A 26,580-nucleotide genomic window follows, 5' to 3' on the forward strand; every position below is an offset into this window, starting at 1 on the left:
GTAAGAGAGGCCCCATTAATACCTAATGTGATACCAGATCAACCTTGGAACAAGTTGGCAGTGGACATTATGGGCCCTGTGGCAGGCCTGGGAGAAGGACTTAAATTTCTATTTGTGGTAGTAGACTTCCATTCCAAATGGTTCGAATGGGAAGCGGTGAAAGAAGTCACGACTAAGGAATTGATTGGTTTCTTGGAAAAGGTCTTTCTTAAGGAAGGTGTTCCTGAGGAAATTGTGTCTGATAACGGAGTACAATTTGTGTCTGTGGCAATGAGAACATGTCTTGCTATAGCATAAAACACACGAGGACCACACTGTATAATCCCAAAGCGAATGGTCTCGTTGAAAGAGTCAACAGGTACATAAAAGGGGGCCTACAATTTGCTATGAAGTCGGGACAACCATGGAGGGAGGTGTTGAGGATGTTCACATGGAGTTATGTCACTAAACCACACTCTGTAACTGGTGTATCTCCATTTGTGTCTATGAAAGGCAGGGAACCTGGTACAAGGCTTTGTCCAGGATGGCTAGGTATGGCCAAGGTGGTCAGTGTGGATCGGGATTGCATAATGAGACTAATTAGGTTGAGTCAGGAAAAGAACAAAAAACTGTTTGATGACAGGATGAGGGTGAAAGAACAGGAATGGAAGGTCGGGGAGATGGTGTATGTTAAAAATCCCAGGTTGGTGAACAAATGTGTGGAAAGTAAGTTCCTGGGACCAAAAAAGATAAGTGCAGTTAAGAGCAATGTTGTTGTCTTGGAGGGAGGAGAAGTTTGGTCAAAAGGAAGGTTGGCAAGAGCGGGAAATGAGAAAGAGAATACATTGGAGGAGAAATTGAAGGGAAGAAAAGTGAGTGTGGACAATAATAAGAAAGAGGAAGAAGAGGTGAAAGGAAGAGTTGTTGATGAAGAAGTGAAAGGAGGAGTTGTGGATGTGAACAATAATGATACTGGTGTAAGAGTAAACGAAGAAGGTTCACATAGGCATAGGTCAAAGCCTGTGTGGATGAGAGATTATGAAACTGGAACTTAATATTAAAATGAAATGCAAGTCAAAATTTAAATGCTCAAAATTTAAGATTTACTTTTTTCTGCTGTAGCCTATTTCTATTTTATGATTGTTTTGGCTAAGTGGGTAATGTAATTTAAATAATTTATGTTTTCTTATTCATAGTTCATACTTAGTTATTTTCTGCATAAGGGGGAAGATGTGTAGAGTTAATTCTTGTAAAGTTGTTCTCGAGGTGGTCTTGCGCGCTCTCTTGATTGTATGCTGTGAGAGCCGCGTGACCAACCGAGACAGTTGAGAGTTTAAATGAGTCAGCGCTGTGTTGGGTCCCCGGGGAGCTCCGTAGGATTAAAGTATTCACTTTAACTTACCGTGTCATCGCATTTCTTCGCCTATCCTCTTGTTCACTGATTTCTGGCTCTGTCTCCGTATTAGAATTGGTGTGAACTTCCACTGTGGTGGTCTGGGTCTGACATCTTGTGTATGTGTCCATGAGACCCTTTTTTTGGTGCCTGTGGTCTTTGCTGCTTTGCCTGATTTTTGTGGCTCGCCCATTGTGGGGTGATAGTGTTACGTAGCTCTGTACCCACAACGTTCTTTCCCAGTTCAGCCGTTAGGCTGTCGTACTCTTGTACAGATCCCCAATGGAATTTATTTGTTTTCTTTATATGGTGTTTGAGGGAGTTCATAGACTGGCGGGACCACTCCTAGGTTTGGATATGGCTGTACCATAAACGATGCCGGGGTGGCCTGTGTCCTCCCACGTAGTATGTTGCTGTTACACCTGCGTTCTACAATGGTATTATGTCACCTTGAATCCTTAGCTGGCAACTTCTATAGGGTTTTATCCGCTTGTTTGTAGACCGAGAGGCAGGACCCAGTTCCACACCCAGTTCTGGATAAAGCTGTGGGTACCCCAGAAAACTGTGTCCCCCCCCGGTATTGCGTCGCAGTCTCGCCTGTGTTAGCCGATGGTGTTGTGTCACTTTGAATTTCTCTGTGGGGTTTTCCTCTCCTGACTGCAGACCCAGCAGCAGGACCCAGGAGCCCGGCTAGGTTAGGATGTAGTAATTAAGTACTTGGGTGCCTCCAGTGGACCGCGTTTGCCACTTATTTTGTCGCGGTCACTCCTGTATTAACCAGAATTGTTCCATCTGTTTGTACCCTCTGATGGGAGCTTTGCAGGGCTTATTTTCGCTTGCTTGCAACCCCAGAGGTATGATCAGGCTTTAACAACACCAGCATGCAGCGCCCAGTGCTTCACTCACCAGCCATATGTTACGTCTGGTCATCAGGATTGCAGCGTGTGGGTTCAGCACATTTCTTGCGGGGCTCTAAATACACGTTCTGTCCTCCGCCTTCCGCGTGCGCCACTCGGCTTGTCGGGTGTCCGCCTCCCCGCGGAGCGAACCCGCCTCTGGCAATTTTATGTTGAGTGACACCGTGGGCGCTCTTACTCCGTTGTGCCCCCAATGTACCCAGTGGGTCTTCAATAGTGTGTGTGCGGTCGCGGATGTCCCCCACAGCGCAGCAGGGTTATGGAGATGCCCAGTGCCCCAGGGCAGCCGCATCCTCGGGAGCCCGCCTCGCGAGGCGGCCGGCTGCAAAGTTAGTGTGGGAGTTTTCGAGAGCAGGGTGTAGGGGGTTGTTGTGGATGTCGGCGCTGTGCGGGGCCCTGTGGGTACTCACACGGATGGTGATTGATCCGTATACGCGTCTCAGCCGCAAGATGCGCTTCACAGCCCTGAGCGCGATCCGGAGACCCAGGCTCCGCCCACCTGTGGCCTTCCGTCTCATTGTAGTCCACGGCTCTCCAGTCGTTTCTCGCGGTCCCGGCAGCCGGCTCCCACCACCGCCTCACGTCGCCGAATGTTCACCAGCCTCCAGCACAGCACGGCGCGAGCGCAGCTTGACAGGATTTTCAACGTATGTTCGTGGGCGTATCAGCTGCCAGCACATGCCATCGCTGGTCTTGCGGGAGGCTCCTTGCAGGATATTTTGGCTCAGGATGAGTTAGTTTAGCTGGAGCTCAGAATCAGGCAGCCATTTTCTTCCGTGAGCAACAGCGCCCCCCCCCCTGTTGCTGTATTTCTGCCTACGGCAGGTATTGAAAGCTAAGTGGCCCGACTTCCCACATGCTCCTGAGGTTTCCTCAATATTAGAGTATGTGGTAGCTCCAACCTCTCCTAGAAAAGTGATCTCATCCTTGCATAGCCTGTTACACATCGCCGCAAGTGGTCCCTATGGGCTCGAACCCGGTTGTGCAGTGCCTTGATTACACATCTCGCTGTGCGGGAAGTTTCCTGTTCTCCTCACCCGGCTAGTAGCTGTCTAGTTGTTGCACGCTCCCTTGCCGTGCGAACAGACGATCACGTGCGGCATGGAGATCATGTGACCCTTTATACGGAAACCAAGCGACCGGCAATTTGCGTCGCTTCTGCCTTTGGCGCTCCGTGAGTTCGCTTCTGGTTTTCTCTCTCTCTCCTAAACTCATTTTTCTTTCTCTCAAGCTAACAGTTCTGACTTACCTGTATTTACGATCCTCTGCAGAGCCGTCTCTCCGGTTTCGCTATTCCCGCTAATCCCGCTCGCAGCCGGTTCCACGGATCACTCTCCATTGATTCCCGTCTCTGCCTTCCCTCCAGCTGAGTAAGTTTCCCAATCTTTAGGGGTTCTCGTACCTCTACCCTAGTTTCTTATTCCCGTCTATCCCTATCTAAATTCTCCCGAAGCTCTTCTACTCCACGAAGCTCTGGATAATCACTCCCGATCCATCTTCGGATGGTGAGAAGCTTACCATTACCTCCTAATTTCTCTTCTTACCTGGCTCTCTCCTCTAAACCTTCTCCCCTGTTTTTCCCCTTGTTCAACTCTGCAGACCAGATTCCCGGGGTTATTCTTGAGGGTTCCTGCCGGAGCCATCCAATCCACTGCCTTCTACCAGACCATCTCGAGTGGAAGTCGTCCAGGGTTTTCTTCCCATTTGAGGGTTTCCCTGGGAGTCCTGTCTCCTCACCCGGGTTACTTTACCTCGGGCGGAGGTGTCAGGATTTGTTCCGGGAAATCTTCCTATCTGCTTTGAGTATTCCAATTGGAGTCTTCTATCGCCAAGGTGAGCGGGTATGGTTTAGTACCTCGGTGTGCCCAATCTACAACATACACTCATTGTGAATTGACAGTAAGCGACGCCTTAAAATATATTACCAGTATCACTCTTGGCAATCGTTATTCCAAATGGAACAACAAATGCAGCAGTTAATGGCGGCCATGCAGGCCATGTCATTAGAAGTCCAATCTCTGAAACAAGATAATGCTCAACTACGTCAAGTAGACAGAGTGTTTTCCGATACCCCCCCTCATCCGTGCATTCCCTTATGTACGACGGTGATCCTTACAGATTAAAAGAATTTCTTGACAGTTGTACCGTCCAATTTACATTCAAATCCCGCTTTTTTCCGACCGACAAAGATAAGGTTGGCTATCTGATTTCACGTCTTTCTGGGCCAGCCTTAGCTTGGGCAACCCCTCTAGTTACGTCCAACAATGTGATTCTCGATTCTTACGCTGCTTTTACTAACAGCCTCAAAACCATGTTTGGAATAAAGGAGATGGCAGTTGCCACACAAGAACGCCTTCTAGATCTCAAACAAGGGAACAAAGAATTACTCTGGTACATCACTCAGTTCAAACAACTCTCCTCTGAACTAGGATGGCCAGATGAAGGACTACTTACTTTATTTCGGAGAGGTCTTACAGACGAACTCAAAGATGAGGTCTCTAAAGTTCCTCGTCCTGCTAATCTGGCCGACATGATCACCCTAGCCATGCAAATTGATTACCGTATGCATGAAAGGACATATGAAAAGAAGAAAGGGAAAGGAACAACACAACTTCAGTTGGATCATTCCCATTCTCTTCAAAAAAATCTGTCTTCAACTAAAGAACCCATGCAAATTGGGACCATCCGTGGACCCATTACGGCTGCCGAAAGGGAGAGGAGAAAGTCATTGAAACTATGTATGTATTGTGGATCTTCGGCTCATGTGTTGAAAGACAGTCATCTGGTTCCTCCTCGCCGCCCTTCTTTCCCTAAGTCGGGAAACTCCAAAGCCTTACCGTTAGGGGAAGACCGGTAAGTGCCCAACAACATTCTTCCCCGTACGTGACCAGTATGTCTCTTGACGATTCCCTCACCAACCAGTCCATGGTGGTCGTCTCTCTTACCATCCAGTTGTCAGAAAGAACTATCCCAGGTATTCCGGCCCTAATTGACTGTGGAGCAGCCGGTAATTACGTCGATGTGGAGTGGGCAAAGGTGCACAGTATCTCTCAGGTACCAAAGACGTTGATAACTCCGATACAGGGAGTTGATGGTACACCTTTGAGTTCCGGACCTGTTAAAGAACAAACTATTCCACTTATCTGTTCTATCTCGGGTCATAAGGAAAGATTGGTTTTTGATGTCATAAGGACTGCCCACTACCCAATCATCCTTGGACTCCCTTGGCTACGATTACATAATCCGTTCATAAATTGGACTGCTGGTACTTTGTTTTTAGGATCGGACTATTGCGTCCATCACTGCCTTTCTCATGATTCAGTAGGAATCCGAATACCTTCGGATCAGACACTCAAACCCGCTGTATCCTCCATCAATCAACTTGAGATTCCTGACTGTCATTTACCCTACCGATCCGTGTTTGATAATCCGGAATTTCCTACTCTACCTCCTCATCGAAGAGATGACTGCTATATTGATCTGCTTCCCGATCAACCCATACCTTTTGGCCGTATGTATGTTCTTTCTCAAAGAGAAAAGGCCGTATTGAAGGACTACCTGCAAACCCATTTGCGGAATGGCCTTATTTCTGAGTCAGTGTCTCCTGCAGGGGCATCACTCTTCTTCATTCCCAAAAAAGATTCAGAAGAGCTCTGTCCCTGTATAGATTATCGTGGTCTCAACAAGATTACTACCGCAGACAAGTATCCGATGCCACTCATCACTGACATTGTGGAAGCCGTTAGAGGGGCCTCATGGTATACCAAGTTAGATCTTCGTGGTGCATATCATCTCATCCGTATCGCACCCGGAGACGAGTGGAAGACCGCTTTCCGCACTCCTTTCGGACATTATGAATACCACGTAATGCCATTCGGGTTAGTGAATGCTCCAGCAGTATTCCAGAGATTTATGGATCACTTATTCGCTGACGTATTATTCCGGTATGTGATCATCTATCTCGATGATATTCTCGTATACTCCAACAACCAGGACGAACACATCCATCATGTTAATACTGTACTCGCATGCCTTCAATCCAATCATCTCTACTGCAAGGCATCTAAGTGTGATTTCCACCAAAGACAGGTCACCTATTTAGGCTTTGTTCTATCGTCCCAGGGAACCGCCATGGACCCAAGAAAGATCTCTGCATTGGTGGAATGGCCCAGTCCAACAGGAATAAAAGACATACAGAGGTTTCTGGGATTCACCAATTTTTATCGTAAATTCATTCCATCCTTCTCTGAAATCATCCTTCCCTTGACTCGCCTTCTCAAGAAAGGTGTCTCATTTGTCTGGGATGAAGCAGCCGAGAAAGCATTTGATATTCTGAAGAAGCTGTTTACATCTGAGACTGTTTTGATCAATCCGGATCAATCTAAACAATTCATAGTTGAAACAGATGCTTCCCAAAATGCATTAGGGGCTGTGCTCCTACAGTCCTCTGCGCATGGCGAGGAGAGACCAGTGGCATACCTATCCAAAACGTTTAGTTCTGCTGAAACAAATTATTCGGTACTTGAGAAAGAACTGTTGGCCATCAAACGCGCCTTTGAGGAATGGAGACATTTGCTTTTGGGTTCCCCCTTTCCAGTCTTGGTGCGTACTGACCACCAAAACCTCAAGGTTCTCCAAAACGCTTACACCACTAACAGCAGGCAAGCACGTTGGGCATATTTTATTTTACCCTATCGGATAGAGTTTGTTTACTGGCCTGGCAGACATAATCTCAGAGCTGATGTGTTATCCCGCAAGGATTCCCCGGCTTCTTCCTTTTGTCCGGAAAGAATGTTTCCCAACGCTAGTTTTATCGCAGTATGTTAAGTATGGGTCCACGCAGTGATATATCTATCACACAGTCCTTTATTAAGTATGATCCAAGGACAGCAGGTACCCCTTCAAGAGGCAGGCTCCAACTGACCAAACTAAGAATACACAGTGAAACAAAACACTCCAAACAGAACTACATGACATCACAATGCCACTCTTTTTGCTAAACATATTATAATGTAAATGTGGCACAATGATAACACTGGGAAGATTCACCTCAACACATCTCCTCCCTTCATTTTGTGGCAGGTTTAACCCAGGTAATAATCATTTAACCTGACCGGTTTGTTCCTGACCCTGTTGGCATTCAAACTGGTGTTGTTGCTTGAGGCTGTACTCACATTAGGTTCATACATATGTTCTTCCCCTCCATTCTCACATGACGCTTGTTCCTCTCTGGTTCCCTCATCAGCTTCACTGTCCACCATATTGCACTTAACGAATTTGGCCATTGACCAACATTCTCCACCCTCCATGATGACAACATTACCTCTTATCACAGCAATTTTCTTTGGTCCAATAAACTTGCTCACTATACATTTGGGAGAAGCTCTGGGATTCTTAACATAAACCCAGTCCCCCACTGACCATTGCATCTCCTTGGCACCCCTTTTTGTGTCAAACCTCTCTTTGTATTCATCTTGAGTTTCCCTAATGAGATCCATGATCCTTTCCCTGTTGACATGTACACTCCTCGCTAAATCCAACCAACCCGGACACAACTTTGTCCCTGGTTGTCTGCCTTTGAGGGACATGAAAGGTGAAATGCCAGTAACCGAGTGTGGAGTCACACAATAGTTCCAGACCATCTCCCTGAGAACTGTCTGCCACCTCAAACCTGAAGCCATCGCTAGCTGCAATCCTCCCTTAAGGAATCTATTTGCTCTCTCACCAAGACCATTCGCTCTGGGCTGGTATAGTGCTGTTCTGTAGTGCTTGATACCAAACCTCTTGAAAAACTCCACCATCCTATCCGAACAGAATTGTACCCCATTATCTGAAACAAGTTCTGAGGGGAATCCCTCTCTATAAAAGACTTCCTCGAAAAAATCAATCATTTGTGAAGTTGTTGCTTCTCTAATGGCTTTCCACTCAACCCATTTTGAATGATAATCCACCAGGACAATAAGGTATTTAACACCCTCTCCTAGTTCCTGTATGGGCCCCATTAAATCTACTGCCAATTTCTTCCATGGCTCTCTTGGAACACTTACTGGTCTTAAAGGAACTTCCTTAATAATCTTACTTTTGTCACTTCTGTCACATTCTTTGCAGTTCCTCACACATTTCTCTACCTGACCATCAATACCTGGCCACCAAAAGAATTGCCTGATATGCCTTTTAGTACCTCCCATGCCTAGATGGCCTTGGTGAGCTATGTCCACTAATTTGGGCCTGATGTCATGTGGGGGTACTATTTTCATTCCTTTTCTGAGTTGAGACCCATCCTCCGACATGCTCAACTCCTCTTTAATACAGTAATAAACATCATATTTCTTTTCAATGAGATCTTTTCTGGGCCAACCACTTTTGGTCCACACTTTTACTTGCCCCAAGACCTCATCCATAACATCAGCTGACTGCCACTCCTCTTTGCTTATGGCATTGTGTACTAAAGCACAAATACCCACAGTACTTTCTGCACTCACATCCTTGACACTCTCGTTCTGTGCAGGAAGTCTGGATAGACAATCAGCAATCACATTTTCTCCCCCAGGTATATACACCATTCTAAAGTCATATGCTAACAAGTCAATCATCCAACGAGATATTCTAGGTGAGCCTTTAGCCCATTCCGCACTGCCCAGTAGCTGAACTAACGGCTTGTGATCAGTCTTTACAACAAACGACTGACCCCATAGAAAGAATTTAAAATGAGCAACAGCCCATGATACAGCTAGGGCCTCTCTCTCCACCACGGAATAGTTGCTCTCCGCCCCCCTCAGAGGTCGGGAGGCAAAAGCTATGACATGTTCAATGTTGCCATCATATTGAAAAAGAGCGGCACCCAGACCTAATGTGCTTGCATCTACAGCCAGCACAGTTCGTCTGCCAGACACAAACACTCCTAAAGAGGGTGCCTTCACAATGCTATCTTTAATCTTACTAAAGGCATTTTGACATTCTTCTGACCACACATATTTAGTGCCTTTTTTCAATAAATCTCTCAAAGGAGATGACATTGTAGCAAAACCATCAACAAACTTGTGGTAGTACTCCGCCAATCCCATGAACGAGCGTAGTTGCTCCTTGTCAAGAGGTTGGGGAGCACTCACAATGCTATCCACTAAAGACTTCCTGGGGGCAATACCATTACAGGGGATTTTATGCCCCAAGTAATCCACTTCCGTAACAGCAATTTTGCATTTCTCACTCTGTACAGTCAGACCCGCTTCTCTTAGTCTGACTAAAACCGACCTAAGTATTTTGTCATGCTCAGGACCATCATTTGCAAATATCAAAATGTCATCTTGAAACACTGTTACTTTCTCAAGACCTTTCAATACCGTTTCCATCACTCTCTGAAATACGGATGCCGCAGAGGCCAACCCAAAGGGCATCCGGTTATACTTGAAAACACCCTCAGGAGTGATGAATGCAGTCAAGTGTTGACACTCTTTAGACAACGGAACCTGATGGTAGGCAGCAGAGAGATCTATTATGGAAAATAACTTGGGTTCTCCAAGAGTGGACAAAACTTCTGAGATATTCGGTAACGGGTGTCTCTCAACCACTATGTTCTGATTGAGGCTACGTAGGTCAACACACAATCTCATCTTTCCATTGGCCATAGTAACTAAAACCACTGGGGACAACCATTCCGTGGCTACAACAGGTTCAATCACCCCTTTGTCAACCAAGCTTTTTAGCTCCTCTTTAAGTTGTGCTCTCATCTTTAGTGGTACCTGTCATACCTTGTGCACTACTGGTTGAGCATTGTTCTTAAGTCTGATGTGATGTTCAAACTCTTTAAGCCTTCCCAGACTCTCAGAAAACACTTGTGGAAATTCCTTGGTCCAAGAGTCCCCCAACTCAGCAATGGTGACAGGGTCCGGTGCATTGGCTTGTACCCTTAAACCCAGCTTCCTCTGCTCCTCCCAGCCTAGCAGAGAGGTCCCTTTTTCCGCCACCAGGATTGTGGCTTGGCATCTTCTTTCCTTGTACATAATTTCTGCACGGAATTCACCCAAGATATTTATATCGGAGTCTGCATATCCACACACCCTGACATTGGTGGGCTGTATAATGTTACTACTCCTTCACAGAATGTTGGTTAGTGTCTCTTGGGATATGATGGTCCAAGGGGAACAAGTGTCCACTTTCATTTTGAGCTCTATCCCATCTACTTGGAACTTGTCCACGGGACCTTTGGTCATACCAGACATCTCTGAAATCTCAAATATGTGCCTTGGTGTAAATTCATGAGCGCTAGATACTTCTTGTATATTGTACCCCTTTCCGATGCCGTCTTCGTTATTGTCCACTGGCCAGAACTCAATACTATTGACAGCATTACCCTTGCAGACATTGGCAAAATGCCCTTTATTTTTGCACTTGAAACATTCCGCATATTTTGCAGGGCAGGCCGGGTAGTTCATACCATGTCTTGAACTGCCGCAACGAGAACATGCATTTCTTGCATTCCCTCCTCCTCTCTTGACTGTGGAGACGCCAACTTTCTTCTTTTGATTAACGACACAAACCGAGGACGATGGAGGATTGGATTTGTCAACCCTAAGTTCTTTGACATACTCTGAAGTCTGCTCAATACTTCTTGCTAATTCTACTGCCTCATCCAATTTCATATCCTTTGCAAGAAGTTTTTCCTGTACTCTCACGTTATTGGTGCATCTAACCAGCTGGTCTCTGATTAGAGAATCAGTCAAATGTTCAAACTCGCAAGTGTAACTCAGGGATCTGAGGCAAGCGATGTAGGACTCCACCGACTCTGACTTCTCTTGGGCTCGCTGGAAAAATTTGTGTCTCTCAAAACTGACATTCTTCTTCGGTTCGAAGTGATCCCGAAGTTGGTTAAGGGCAAACATATATTCATCCATGTCCCCTGCCTCAGGGGTATGGTGTCTAGAGAGTCCATCAAAAATTTTGCGTCCTTCTATGCCAAGGTTGTGTAGTAGTAAGGCCCTCTTGCGCGCAGAGGGAAATCTTTCCCCTCCCATCGCCACCAGGTAGTTCTCAAACATATCCTTCCACCTGTCCCATGTAATTGAAGGCCGACCTGGTTCACTCAGAAAGGGCAAGGGAGGTGGAATGGAGGCAGCCATGGTTACAGAACGATATTAAAATATAGACAAAACTGTTGCATAAAGTGAGAGGGTAAATGTAACAAAACGCACTCTTCTTCACTCCCTTTTTTTCTAATTGTTTAGATTGCAAGAATTGCAGTCCACCCTTAATATTCTGTTAATCACTGAAGCCACGTGGTCTGTATTCTTTACTCTGTTGCCGTCTTGCAAATTACATTGCTGGGAGACACTGACACAATGGGAGGACCGGGGCTTCTGGAGGCTGAAAAGTGATGAAGTGGGCGTGGCTAACCAACCCACGTGAGCGGCGAACGCTCGCTCTCAGATCCTCGTAGCTGCTCGAGATGCAGGTGGCCCAGGATTTACGCAACGCCCCTCCTCAACTTGGGGTTTCGCGCGGGCCTCCTAAAGCAGCAGCCGCTGCACTAATATTTACACCAAAGCTGGGCTGCGGCTCGCGCTGCGGCTCGCGCTGGATACGCGCGATGCCCCTCGCTGACTTGGGGCTCGCACAGGGCTCCACCGCAGCAGCCGTTGCCCCAGCGCCGAGATTAAAGCCGGGCCGCGGCTCGCGCTGGATCCGTGCGACGCCCCTCCTTGCCTTTGGGGCTCGCGTAGGACTCCACAGCAGCAGCCGCTGCCCCAGCGCCGAAGACAAAGCTGGCTGCAGCTCGCGCTGGGTCCGCGCGACGCCCTTCCTTGCCTTTGGGGCTCGTGCAGGGCTCCACAGCGGCAGCCGCTGCCCCAGCGCCAAAGACAAAGCCGGCTGCAGCTCGCGCTGGGTCCGGGCAGCACCTCTCCTTCCCTCAGGGCTCGCGTGCGACTCCCAACGTAGCAGTCGCTGTACCAACACTTCAGGAAGACTATCTCGACTTGCCTGGGTATGGGACTTTCACTCCACCTCCTGCCCGCCTCTCGCCTGCTGTCGCTGTCGGAGGAGGAGATTCTGGAGAATTTCAAGTGGCCTCAGTCGCATGAAGTGCCAATCCTCGTCGCCAATGTTAAGTATGGGTCCACGCAGTGATATATGTATCACACAGTCCTTTATTAAGTATGATCCAAGGACAGCAGGTACCCCTTCAAGAGGCAGGCTCCAACTGACCAAACTAAGAATACACAGTGAAACAAAACACTCCAAACAGAACTACATGACATCACAATGCCACTCTTTTTGCTAAACATATTATAATGTAAATGTGGCACAATGATAACACTGGGAAGATTCACCTCAACACAGTACTTACCGATTTCCTTCAAGAGATACGATCAGCCTCCAGACTTAATAAAACGCTCTGTGAAGACCTGGCTTCCCTTCATCACCTATCCAAGGAAGCGGAGTATTACTTTCATGGTACTCAGGTTTTGATTCCTATTCCTTCATTACAACTGGAGGTTTTGAAATGTTGTCATGATTCACGCGCTGCTGGACATAGAGGAGTCCTTCCCACTTTGGAGCTCATCCAGCGGCATTTCTGGTGGCCGAATATGAGATCTGATGTCCGGGACTATGTTGCTGCCTGCAGGGTTTGTGCTCATGCTAAGGCTCCTCGTTCACCCCCATTAGGGCTGCTAGCAAGAATGCCTATTCCGGAACGTCCTTGGCAGATAATCTCGACTGATTTTATTTCTGATCTGCCACCATCGGCGAAGATGACCACTATCATGGTCACGATCGATTACTTCACAAAGTTGGCGCACTTTACCCCTTTGCGAAAGCTACCCAGTGCTCCTTTCATGGCCAGGATATTTCTCTCTGAAATCTTTTCTCGCCATGGCCTACCAGAGACGATTGTGTCAGATAGAGGTCCTCAGTATACCTCTCTCTATTGGCAACGGATCTGTCACATTTTGGGGGTAAAACGGGCCCTTTCGTCTGGATTCCATCCCCAGACAAATGGTCAAACAGAACGATTGAACCAGACTCTCGAGGGATACTTACGGTGCTTCATTTCTGCAGCTCAAGACAACTGGGTGGAACTACTTCCATTTGCAGAATTCGCATACAACAATTCTCTGCATTCTGCTCTCCAATCCACTCCCTTCTTTTGTACCTATGGGTATCACCCTTCTTTTGCTCCATCTGTGTCTCCCTCTGGATCTGGCTGCCCAGGTATAGACTCCCTGGTTGCGGATATCCACGAAGGGCAGAAGATTGCCAGACAGTCGTTACAGAAGGCTCAGGATCGAGCTAAGAAATATGCTGATCGTCATCGACATGATATTAAGGACTTAACCGTTGGGGATTCCGTCTGGTTATCTTCCAGATTTCTTCCCCGTCGTTTGGTCCCATCCAAATTGTCTCCCAAAAACTTTGGTCCTTTTCAAGTCCTCTCCAAGATTGGATCTGCTGCTGTTCGTCTTGCCTTACTGGCTTCCTGGTCTCGGATTCATCCAGTCTTTCACCTGTCCCAGATCAAGCCAGTAGTGCAGGACCGTTTTCATCGTGATGGGGAATCCCTACCACCTCCAGTTCTCACTGACGGTGGTCCAGAATATGAGGTTGCGGCTATCTGTGACTCACGAATTCATCGGGGTCGCTTACAGTTTCTTATTGACTGGAAGGGTTATTCTCCTGCTGAGAAAACTTGGGAACTTGCCTCTGGGGTTCATGCTTCTCGTCTTGTACAGCGTTTTTTCCTACTTCATCCGGGTAAACCCGGGGCGCCCTCCCGGAGGAGGGGGCATACTGTTACACATCGCCGCAAGTGGTCCCTATGGGCTTGAACCCGCTTGTGCGGTGCCGTGATTACACATCCCGCTGTGCGGGAAGTTTCCTGTTCTTCTCATCCGGCTAGTAGCTGTCTAGTTGTTGCACGCTCCCTTGCCGTGCGAACAGACGATCACGTGCGGCATGGAGATCATGTGACCCTTTATACGGAAACCAAGCGACCGGCAATTTGCGTCGCTTCTGCCTTTGGCGCTCCGTGAGTTCGCTTCTGGTTTTCTCTCTCTCTCCTAAACTCATTTTTCTTTCTCTCAAGCTAACAGTTCTGACTTACCTGTATTTACGATCCTCTGCAGAGCCGTCTCTCCGGTTTCGCTATTCCCGCTAATCCCGCTCGCAGCCGGTTCCACGGATCACTCTCCATTGATTCCCGTCTCTGCCTTCCCTCCAGCTGAGTAAGTTTCCCAATCTTTAGGGGTTCTCGTACCTCTACCCTAGTTTCTTATTCCCGTCTATCCCTATCTAGATTCTCCCGAAGCTCTTCTACCCCACGAAGCTCCGGATAATCACTCCCGATCCATCTTCGGATGGTGAGAAGCTTACCATTACCTCCTAATTTCTCTTCTTACCTGGCTCTCTCCTCTAAACCTTCTCCCCTGTTTTTTCCCCTTGTTCAACTCTGCAGACCAGATTCCCGGGGTTATTCTTGAGGGTTCCTGCCGGAGCCATCCAATCCACTGCCTTCTACTGGACCATCTCGAGTGGAAGTCGTCCAGGGTTTTCTTCCCATTTGAGGGTTTCCCTGGGAGTCCTGTCTCCTCACCCGGGTTACTTTACCTCGGGCGGAGGTGTCAGGATTTGTTTCGGGAAATCTTCCTATCTGCTTTGAGTCTTCCAATTGGAGTCTTCTATCGCCAAGGTGAGCGGGTATGGTTTAGTACCTCGGTGTGCCCAATCTACAACATACACTCATTGTGAATTGACATAGCCTAGCCCGTATGCTTGGGTCTCCTCCCTCATCCTCATGTAGGGTCAAATGGGAAGACAGTATGGCACGCTCACTATGAGAGGCTCAGTGGGGTTATATACTGGCCCAGAACAAATCGATCTCCATCAACAATAGATTTCGTTTGATCCATTTTAAATTTCTCTACCAATTGCACTACTCTCCTCTCTCTCTGCATAAACTGTTCCCACTCAGACCTTCGAACTGTAAGAGATGTCAACAGACTCCAGCTGATTTTTTTTCCACGTGGCCTGGTCCTGTTCTTATATTCGAACTTTTTGGGGGTCTGTGACTGAAGTTATGGTACAGGTGGTAGAGGCCCTGATCCCCTTTACTCCGGAGACCTGGGTGTAGAATTCCAGCATCAATGGGACCCGAGATGGGAGGCAGACTCTGACCCCGACATCTGTGTCCCCTTCTGTCGCTGTGGATTGATGACCGTCCCTGTAACATGCTTTCCCACGGCCAGTCGACTGTCCTGAAGATTTCTGCACCAGTGCCTGCTGCATTGTTCATCGAGAAGAGGTTGCACCAAACTCCTGTACCCTAATGGAAATCTTCTTGCACCCGTTGTTCCTTGAGACCTGTGACCAGAAAAAAAGGCGGGAAAATTTACCTCGGGTGACCTTCCATCGACCTGCCAAGTCTGAAGAAAAACCACAGCACGGGTGGTAAGTTGTAGCAATACTTACGTGCACCCCTATCTCCACCCTTTTAAAAGTTTGGAGAGCTTTTAAAACCTTTACTATTGATTGGATTTGGCAATTGCTGAAAGCCCCACGAAACCTGGGAACAGTTTTATTCTCTAGAATACATCCCATTCTGACTTTTGGAACCATTTGCACATCTACAAGAACCCCCTCCTACATTTTTCCCAGCTCCCAAAAGTTCAGGAAACTTTGAACTTTTAGGGTACAAGGCCCCAGTCAACTTAGTTGTACTGTCTAAGTTAGGGATGCATTCTTGTGGACTGCTATTGCAATTTCTAATCACTGCCTTTCCTTTCAGTATTATGGGGGTGGGGGATTGTGAGTTTATTGCACTGGCTATAGTGGTTGTATATATGTATTTTATCATTTGTGTTGTGATAGTATTACATGGTAGTGGTCATTTTGTTCTTGGCCATAAATTAAATATAGTATTTTTATACCTGCTTATCTAATTGTAATCCTTCATTACTTGCCTTTGTGGACTCATTGTGGGCCCTTTACTAGTCAGATCCCCACCCCCATGAGTCTTAGCCTTGACCACTCCCCATGCTACCTTGATTGGTTTGGCTACAGCTCCCAGAGTTTTCGGTGGTTCACTAAGTAGTTTGGGATCCTTCACATCTGTCACCAGGACAGAGTGTAGAAAATCAGTCTAGCAGGCCTCTGTTTACTCACCGAAAAAAGGTAGCCAGGTTTATTCATTCCAGATTCTTTTTTTTAAAACCCCCAGCTCTCTAGACGTGACTAGAGAGCTGGGGGTTTTATCAAGGATCTTTGGAGTGGATCTTGAAATGCACTGAGGTGTCTCTTCCTGTGGTAACGCCACCATTGTAAGTAAGGTTGAGGGCCCGCTCTTCAGTATCCTTATATGAGGTTCAAGTGCTTGGTGTGAATGTCCTGTGCAGAACTGGTGAACTCTGCAATAGAACCTCCAGTCGCAGGTGAGCTGGGAAAGCTGCCTACTTTAGCTTTTCATGGTGGTGTCAACACTGCCTCTATACCCAGAGGCTGCTAATGAAGGGGCCAGCTCATTGCTGGTGTACTTCTGAGTAAGAACTGGAGCAAGCAATGTGACCTGCCCTGTGATGCCCAACTCCACACCATTTCCACCCCAGATTTGGCTGATGCAGCGACACCCTAGCACTCGCCATCTCTGCATTAGTCGCAAATGAACCGGAAAAAGCAGTAGAACTATTTCTGTAATGATGGCTTCCACGCTTTCCTCCTTCCTCTGGAGTTGAGCAACCGACAGGGAGTACCCCAACACTGGTTAATTCTAAAACAGCCCCTGGCAGAAATTGGAGGACTGAAATTGAATGCTGTCAACATGGAGTATTCAGTCCTCAAACAGATTTTGCCCTAAACCAAAAATAATATACCTGTGTTCTAGCGTATTTCACCACATCTCTGTCTTCTTTAGTGGTAGCCCTCACCTTTCCACTCATTGAGTTTGGTGCTCTCACCAAGTGTCTGTTAACCTCGCATGACCCAGGTTCCAATCCACCGTGTGCTGACTCATCATTTCATCTTTCCTGGCGTTGATCAATTCAATTGAGTACCATTACATTGGGTAATACCATCCATTATTACAGCACTTAGAATCTAGTGTGAAGCTCTATATAAAAATGTGTTAGTAATAGTATTTATTATATTCCAGCTATTCCAACATTTGCCCAACAGTCTGAAATCCCCTTTCCTTTGTGCATGCACTCACTGGCGTTTATTTCTCGTTACAGGAACAGTTGTGCAGTAGAGATAAATGCAACAGCTCTTGCAGAGCAGCAGACGTACAGCACTATAAGTGGACGGCGAGGGAACATTGTTCTGATGTTCTATGCATCGGAGCATTCTATAGAGCAACTTTGCTCTGAGCTTGCATCTGTGCTCGCATCGGAGGATCTTTAGTGGGAAGACACTGAACCAATACAAGTGTGCTGTGTTAAAAAAGGCATCATACAAAGCTCACACTTGTACAGATATTACAACATCCTGCTGGGAAAATCATGCAGTGTACGGAGCATTATAAAAGCTACAGTCATCACTCGTCTGTCTAGGCATCCGGTGCTGCATACTGAGGGGGAAAGCATACCAGTGCACAGAATGCAAGGAAAGCTTCAGTCATAGCTGCGTTCTGTAGAGTCATAAGATGCTGCATACTGGGGAGAAACCATTCCAGTGCGCACAGTGCAAGAAAAACTTCAATCGAAGCTCTGATCTGTTAGCACATCAGAGGATCCATACTGGGGAGAAACCATACCAGTGTACGGAGTGTGTGAAAAGCTTCAATCGGAGCTCTGATCTGTTATCACATCAGATGCTACATACCGGCGAGAAACCCTACCAGTGCACGGAGTGTGAGAAAACCTTCACACGGAGCTCCCATCTGTTATCACATCAGATGCTGCATACTGGGGAGAAACCATTCCAGTGCACCGAGTGTGGGAAAAGCTTCACTCAGAAGTCTCATCTGTTATCACATCAGAGGATTCATACTGGGGAGAAACCGTACCAGTGTACAGAGTGCCAGGAAAGCTTCAGTCATAGCTCCGTTCTGTCCAGTCATCAGATGCTGCATACTGGGGAGAAACCATACCAGTGCACGCAGTGCGAGAAAAGCTTCACTCGGAGCTCTTCTCTGTTCAACCATCGGATGCTGCATATGGTGGACAAACCATACCAGTGTATGGTGTGTGAGAAAGGCTTCATTCACAGGTCTCATCTAATATCACATCATAGGATCCATACCGGGGAGAAACCATACAAGTGCACACAGTGCAAGAAAAGCTTCATACAGAGATCTCACCTGTTATCACATCAGAGGTTTCATACTGGGGTGAAACCATTTCAGTGCAAGGCGTGTGAGAAAAACTTCACTCAGAGCTCAGACCTCTACATACATCACATGGTCCATGCTGGGGTGAAACCATACCAGTGCACGGAATGCGAGAAAAGCTTCACTCGGAGCGCTGATCTGCTATCACACCAGAGGATCCATACAGGGGAGAAACCATACCATTGTACAGTGTGTGAGAAAAGCTTCACTCGGAGCTCTAATCTGTTATCACATCAGAGGATCCATACTGGGGTGAAACCATACCACTGCACTGAGTGCAAGAAAAGCTTTGGACGTAGCGCTCATCTGTCCAGACATCAGATGCTGCATACTGAGGAGAACACATTCCAGTGAACAGAGTGTGAGATGAGCTTCACTCAGCTCTTATTTGTCTAAGCATCAGATGGTGGAGAAACCATGCTAATGTACACAGTGCAACAAAAGCTTAGCTCAGAGCTCTGACTGTTAAAAACATCACAGATCTACATTGGCAAAAAATCACACCTATATATGGAGTGCGAGAAAAACTTCTGTTCTAGTTCACCTCTATCCAGGCATCGGATGCTGCATTCTGGGGATAAACTGTAACAATGTACGAAATGCATGCACAGCATCACTGTGGAATCTGTACAAACATACATGTGACTACATTAGCAAGAAACTGCTACCAGTGTACGCAGTGTACGAAAAGCTTTGCTGAGAGGTCTGCTTTGTGCCGCCATCAGAGGATCCAGTCAATTGAGAAACTGTAATAGCGTATGGAATGTAAGAAATGTTTCACTTTGAGCTTTGACTTGTATAAACATTAGTAAAGCCTCTGAGGTCGGATTTGGGCAATCGTCAGATCTATTCAGGGGAGAAACATACTGAAGTAGTAAAGACAGCGTTCCCACGTGGCTCAATGGGGAAAGCCTTCAGAGAACACATACAGATAACCTGAAAGATTAGAATACAAAAGACATTGGGACTGTAGGAACGGCCAGCCCATGATACAGATCTGGAGTACTGCAGTATATTTATTATACACGGTCACTATGTTTCCACTTAATACATCATCAATTGCTTCATCATGTCATGCAAAACCTTCTCTTGTGTCATTACATTGAATTGGAATGACAGCTGATCTGATAGTCCAGGCCCATTATGCAGAGAAATGTCAAGTGTGTAACACTATCTTCTAGCACAGAAATGAAAATTATATTATATTGTTTATTTACAAGGTTTTAAACAATATACAAAATTCAGGAGAAGAAACCTTTATCAAATTATTTTCTAATTTCATACATATAGATATATATTTGGCCTTGTCAACTTTCTATATTGCACCATTCAGTTCCTTAAAGTAACCCAGTAACCATAGACTTCGCCCACATCTAATTTTTAAATGTTCTTTTCTTTTACTAGAACGTTTTCCCATAACCGTGGTTAGTATAGCCCCGATAACCATAATGTATTACAAATAACCGCGGTTATCCGTAAAATAACCCCAGTTATTCGTGTGACATATTTTCACTCCCGTTCCAGGTTTATACTGTAACACTGGTTAAGCGAAAATAACCCTGGTTATGCAAAAACATTCAGGCTCTGACCTTGTCTCTCCCCCCGCCCCCCTCCCAATCTGCCTAATTTCACATGGTGTTCTCTTTCCCCTCCCCACCTCTAGCCTGGTGCCATTAAATCCTTTTTACTCCCTCAAATGGTAATTTGATTTGAAAAGGATTGGGGCAACATGTCAGGAGACCTCGGTGGAAAGCCGTGGCCACTAGGCATGGCCAAAGGGCCAGTGGGACTAGAAGAAAGCTATTGGGGCGTGTAATGGGGCCATGGCCGAAGGCCGGGGACAATGTTTTTGGGTGAAGCAATGGTCATGGGCGAAGGCAAGAAGGTTAGCAGGAAAGAAAGGTAATGTTTTAAAAGATACAGTGGGCCAGGCCGAAGGACATTCTCACTGGTTAGTGGGCCCGAAAGACATGTAGAGTGGCCAAGGCAGAAGGTGAAGGCTGTGGCCACCTAATAGGTACAAAATAAACATATCGGGGGAACATGTACAGTGGCCTTTAAGAAAAGGTTGGTATAACAAAACCATTGAAAATCACTGAAGAAAACCTTAGTTACAGTGCAATAACGCAACGAAATCCTTGAAATTCAGCGAATGTGGGCAGTCATGACCAGCTTAACTGCGCGTTCCCGTTGCAAAGCCCATGAGCACATGTTATAAGAGAAGGGATTCACAATGACATACAAAATGGCATTATGGGGGGCATCAACAGGAACGCACTGAGTTAAGCTGGTCCTGACTTCCCACATCCACTGAATTTCAAGGGTTTTGTTGCGTTAAATCTGCACAACTTAACTGCACCTTAACTAACGTTTTTCTCAGTGAATATATACATCTATATTTTTTTTTTATTGTGATCTGGTTTGCATAAAACCTTACACAAGTTAAAAGAGAAATACATAGAATTCATTACATATACATATACACAGTTTAACACATAAGAAAAACGAACCAGTGCAATAATTAATTATATATTCTCACCACACATGAGATGTGCCCAGAAAAGTTCCTTGGAATAATCCGTAGACAAACTGTCCAATTCCTTGTGGAAACAAATCGCTCTGACCGAGCTCAAAGTGTGGCAATCTGAAATCCAATGTCTCAAAATGTCCATAGTAGTCGTTCCCTTGCAGAAGCGGCATTCCAAAGTGGACGCCCTTTCTGTGGATGCAATTGACCAATTCTTAGTTCTTTCCTTCGTATGGAATTGGTTCAGCTTAAATCTTAGGAACAGATAACGAGACTTGGTACATGAAAAACACTTACGATACACAGACAAGTGACCCATTCTGCGAGGAATCCTGGCGTACTCCTGTTATGATGAATAGTTCGACAGGGATTCCAGCGTCATTCTCCAATCATACCTAAACAATTTAAATTTGACTGCATCAGGATTACCCATTAATTCCAATTCCGTAGAGTCAATTTGCTCCAATCGGTTAAGCATAGTTGCCCGGTACATGTTGACTGATTGTACAGAGCAATCTTCCATAATCTGATGGAAATCAGTATAGAGAGAATTGGGCAGAGGATTAAGAAACTTGAAATATGTTGATGGCTGCCTCCACTGTAACCGGGCTTGTAGGGAATTCAAATTCATTTCATTTCGAATGATCACATTCGGAACTGAAAGCCTCAGCACCTTTTTCCAGAGTGAACCCTGCATGGAGTCCAGACAAGGACCCAGATTTACAGAGGCCATGTCGAACCCATACAGTCACACTGGCTCAATCTTTCTCAAGTATTTCAAAGGCAGGAAGAATGGGCAATCTGCACAATTTTCCTAGAATTGCTTCATATGAGCTAACAAGGGAGATATCTTAACTTTTAGTGTTACTCTCCACATGTCTATTATATTAGCAAAGAATGACCTTCTTCCATTTGATCCCATTTGCCACCAAATTATTCAGTTGGGTAGAAGAGTGCAGAGTTTTGACAAAAATAATAAAGGCCAACCAATGTATTCTTAAATGACCCAACTTAAAAGGTATCAAATTCGTGGTTGTCCCACAGGTCCTCGGTGTCGCTGAGATACATATTGAAAAGCATTGGTGCAAGAGTACAACCCTGTCTAAGCCCCAAAAAGAGGGCTTATTTAAACAAATTCTCAATGAAGATTTGTGATGCAACACAGCAATTATATGCAAATAAATGCAAATGCAAATAATTAGCTGAACAAGCTTGCGAGGTACCACAAGCCTTAGAGGTTTGTACCATAGCCGCTGTCACACAACACAGTCAAATGCTGATCACCGATCCAGAGAGGCCATATAAATGTTTCGCCTCTGTGAGGCCTTGACACTAAGCAGTAGATGTTTTACTAAAGTTGCATTAAGAGGCGTGCCCATCTGTTGGCGAAACCACACCTGAAATCGCGATAGGATATTAGCCTTACTTAAAAAGGTGTTGAGATCTCTAAGCAGCAAAATAGAAATAAAACCTTAGTAAATGAGTCAATCGGGGCAATTGGCCTATAGATGGCCGGATCGTTGGGGTCACGCTTCTTGTAAATGGGGACAATAATGGACTGTGCCCACGAGGCCGGCACTGTATGTGTGGCATATGCAGCATCAAAAATGGCTTGAGGAAATAGGCCCAGGCAATCAGATCCTTTTTCAACAAGAACGACAGGAGTCTGTCAGATCTAGGTGCCCTGGAAGGTTTCAATTTATTTATTGCTCAGACTATATCCTCAATTGTCCAGAGACAGGGGCTCTCGTAGACAGGAATATCCAACAGATCTGAATGAAAGTTCAATCTAGTGGGGATGCTAAATATTTCCAAAAATAAAGATCCCCAGATCTTGAATTACATCACCTTGAGATCTGGAGATTGCATCTGATTTCATATTAATGCAAGTCCAGAATTGTCTAGTGTCAGCATTCAAGAGTCCTCAACATGTGCTAATTATCCTTTAAAAAAAGATCAAACCTCAAAGCTTTCCCAACATTTCTGAGACGTTGGCATCCACGCTTTTTAAGTTTGACAAAGGCCACCCTCAATGAGGTCCTCCCCTTAGCGATTTAATGGCAAACCTTTTTTCCCTTTTAAAAACTTTAATTTTGTGATCTAATGAGTGGATGTGAGGTCTTCTAGCTTGTGCTTCAGTTTCAAACACTACCCTCTGTGAGAAACCTGAAGGTGAGTCCACAGGGATCTGTCATCCAGGTGGCCAGGACACGGCCACGCTTTTGGATCCAGTTCCTAGGGCTGGACCAGTGCGGGAGGATCACCAGGATGAGGGGTCTTCGGGGAGTAGAAGTGGGACACTGGAGGGAGAGATGTGGTATCCTCTTCCCTGTGACACCTTTTCCCCATCCTATCAGGTAGGATACCTAGGAACTCAATGCCCCCCCTTTTCCCGACACAAACACTTTCTCACGGACAGCCCACCGTGAGCGACAACTGACTAACACCAAATCCGTATACCTCACGTCCAAACACAATGGTCAAGCAATTATGGATTATTAAACACACCTGACTTCCATCACACTTCCCTACATGGATAAAAGGCAGAGCATGAAAGCACACTCTGACCGAGGCAAAGCACACGAGGAAACAGCAGTTCCAAGATGGCAGTTTAATACAAGGAGAAAGACGGCGAGACCAGTGAGGGTTGCAAGGTGGGAAGTACCCTTGACCTTTAAAGACTGTTGCTTTCATGAGGTTTGGAAAGTAAGAAACCGAAGACCAGGAACTAAGGCTGATCGAACCTGTGCACTGTGTCGGAGGTACCCGGGGCACTCTTGCGTGGATAACTAAGGCGGGGAGGAGCGATTGCCGCCGTGGTACCGTCCTTGGGTGCTACAAAAAATATCAGCGTCAGAAAAGACAGTACAGCTGGTGACTAAGAGAGACTGATACCAAACCAGCTTTTGTTTTGAACCAGCGTTAGAAGTGGCAATATTTTATAACGAGAACAGTGTGAGGCGTTTGTGACGAGCGACGCAAATATAATTGGAAACCAAAGGAGTAGTTGAACTTTATAATTGCACTTTGGGAGGCCAAGAAAAGATACCATAGACAAAGTGGTCCGGCACCACGTGGGTGCTCATTCAAAGGTATCTGTCTGGTATCCAACTAATTGGCAACTAATTGAAAAGGGGAATTTTAAGATCAAAGTGGTCCTGCAACGGGTCAACCTAAATCCTGTGCACATTCGAAAGTTCTCGATAGTTGAATCTGTGCTACAATTGCTCCGAGCCCGGCTGAGGGAGACTAATTGTGACAGAGAAAAGATCTGAGCCTGCCTGAGGGGGATCCGGCGTGAACCGTGAGTCACCTGAGAAAGAGTATTCTCCGAACATTGTAAAAGTGGGAACTGAGCCCAGAAGAGGGGGTCCAGGGTGAGAGACCTGAATCAAACACTCGAAAAAGAGTGTTATACATCTTATACATCAGGCCCTCTAAGTGAAGAGACGTTTGGTAAAGCAAAGAGACTTGCATCACAGAAGGCCCTGATGCTGGTAATGGAACTGTGTCAACGTGCCGAAGAAGCCAGAGTGTGTGCTTTGCTCGAGTGTACTGCCTTGTCCCGTGCTGAAAACGTGGGGAAGTGAGGTCAACGGCCTAAATATCCTGACATAACAGTTTTGTGAACACTTCTCTCTTTTTTCATGACCACTACCCCTCACTATGTATGTTTAGCGGTAAGGATTGGCAATTGTTTTTTTTTTTTAGTGCAGGCGATACTCCACTAGGACTGCATTATTATTATTTAATGGTCGTAGCTTGCTCCCATCTGTAGATTTAGGTTTAGATAGGCGTTCATAACACCCTTGTTAAAGTTCAATAAACACCCTTGAACTGTGGTCACTTGTGTCTGTCTTACTGTTGATGCCATGCCTTCCTTACAGGACCCACCTGATCCAAAGTTCTCGTCTCCCCACTCATTGGCACCCTGGAAAAGATATTTTGTAAGTTTACTATACATTTTTCCATCCCAACGACAGGTTAACCCATTCTTGTCGGCTCTTACACGTACTAACATGGGACACACTTCATGTCTAACCATACATTCATTCATTCATTCATTGAGCAGTTTATCATCACATGATCACTAACGCCAGGATCATAAAACAGATTAGAACACCTAGCTTTGAGAGTGGTGGAGACAAATAAATAGTCAATCCATGAGGTTTGCATGCCCCTATGCCAAGTAAAAAGGAAGTACATCCTCGGTCTGGCAAACCTCTAATTGGCCCCTCGCCAGGCCCCTCGTAAGGTTTTTAGTGGACATATGCAGAATACAAGAGAGAGAATTCAGATAACTGACCTTCAACCCAATAGGCATTAAAATCTCCTCCCACAATCATGGCATGCTGATATCCTGCCATCAGCCAAGATTCAAATGACTGAGATAAAGTGGAAAGAAAAGCGTAAATCTAATATTTAGCTGGGTTCCAATTGATGTTGACTAACAGAACATCTCTGACTCGCTTCGGAAAGCAGGAGTGCACCGCCAGGATAACCTCGCCAGCAAACCAAAAAGAGGATGTCATTAGCAGCTTGATGTCTAAGGCGATGGCCATACTCCCACTAGGTCTACCCTTCTCTGCATACATAACTGGACACGTGAAAGTGGAATACCCCTCCAAAACAAATGATCCCATGCACATAGTTTCTTGTATAAACAAGATATTAAAGTTTAATATATCCGGGGAGCCCTGCCACTTGTACCAAAACATTTTCATCCCACAGACATTCCAAGACAGAATTTTAATTTCCCCATTGCTAGGGTTGATTAATTCCATCCGTAAGGGACACAAAGGTTTTGTCATGATGCCTACCCCTGGGCATCAGGACCAAGGCCTTCAGCTCCGGGAGCAGGCATCCAGACATTTGTTTAAACCTCAGCAGCCCCGGCTAGGGGCTGTTTGGGTTCAGTCCTGGTGCCATAGGCGCCAGGCTCATAGACTTTACTTACCTGATGCAGACCATGCTGCAAAAGAGTCCAAGCCTACATGAGGCCTGGATGGGACTATTGTCTTACAGGGACTATTTTTTACTCGGGCGTGGCTCTAGGGAACTTCTTACCTGGAACTACTTTGGAGACTATTTAAACCACACCCGAACAGCAGCACATGCTTCGCGTTATTCTGCATTCAGCAGCGTGACACTCACCGTGCCTGCAGCCAGCATCCAGTCTTCTGCCACGCCCGCGTGCCTGCAGCCAGCATCCAGTCTTCTGCCACGCCCGCCTTGAATCCGGAGCTCCTAGAATAAAGAAGAAGAAAAGAACAAGGTTAGAAAACAAACTTATTTCAAATTCCTCACCTAATTCCGGAACCATTTCATCTCCGGACCTGGAAAGTACAACAGTCCTGCATGCGTCGCTTTGCCAGCTCCAGCACGGCGCCATACTCACCAGTTCCCACAGCATCTTTCGATTCCGGCACTGTCTCCATCATTTCTTCGCCAT

General features: G+C 46.1%; 2 protein-coding genes across 3 annotated transcripts in view; one reads left to right on the forward strand and one right to left on the reverse strand.

Annotated features, from left to right (window-relative positions):
- LOC138498464 (zinc finger protein 271-like) overlaps positions 1–24,970 on the forward strand; it is a 70,458-nt gene extending 45,488 nt beyond the window's left edge. For both annotated transcript variants that reach the window (XM_069622215.1, XM_069622214.1), the window contains one exon: positions 17,505–24,970. In XM_069622215.1, the coding sequence (XP_069478316.1) occupies positions 17,915–18,955 (1,041 nt within the window). In that variant the 5' untranslated portion in view covers positions 17,505–17,914 and the 3' untranslated portion in view covers positions 18,956–24,970. The remainder of the gene's footprint in view (positions 1–17,504) is intronic.
- Positions 1–26,580, reverse strand: part of LOC138498467 (zinc finger protein 420-like) — a 378,622-nt gene that overhangs the window by 205,119 nt on the left and 146,923 nt on the right. The window lies entirely within an intron of this gene.

Source organism: Ambystoma mexicanum, chromosome 5q, assembly GCF_040938575.1.
Source record: "Ambystoma mexicanum isolate Mex_15411 chromosome 5q, UKY_AmexF1_1, whole genome shotgun sequence".
NCBI lineage: Eukaryota > Metazoa > Chordata > Amphibia > Caudata > Ambystomatidae > Ambystoma > Ambystoma mexicanum.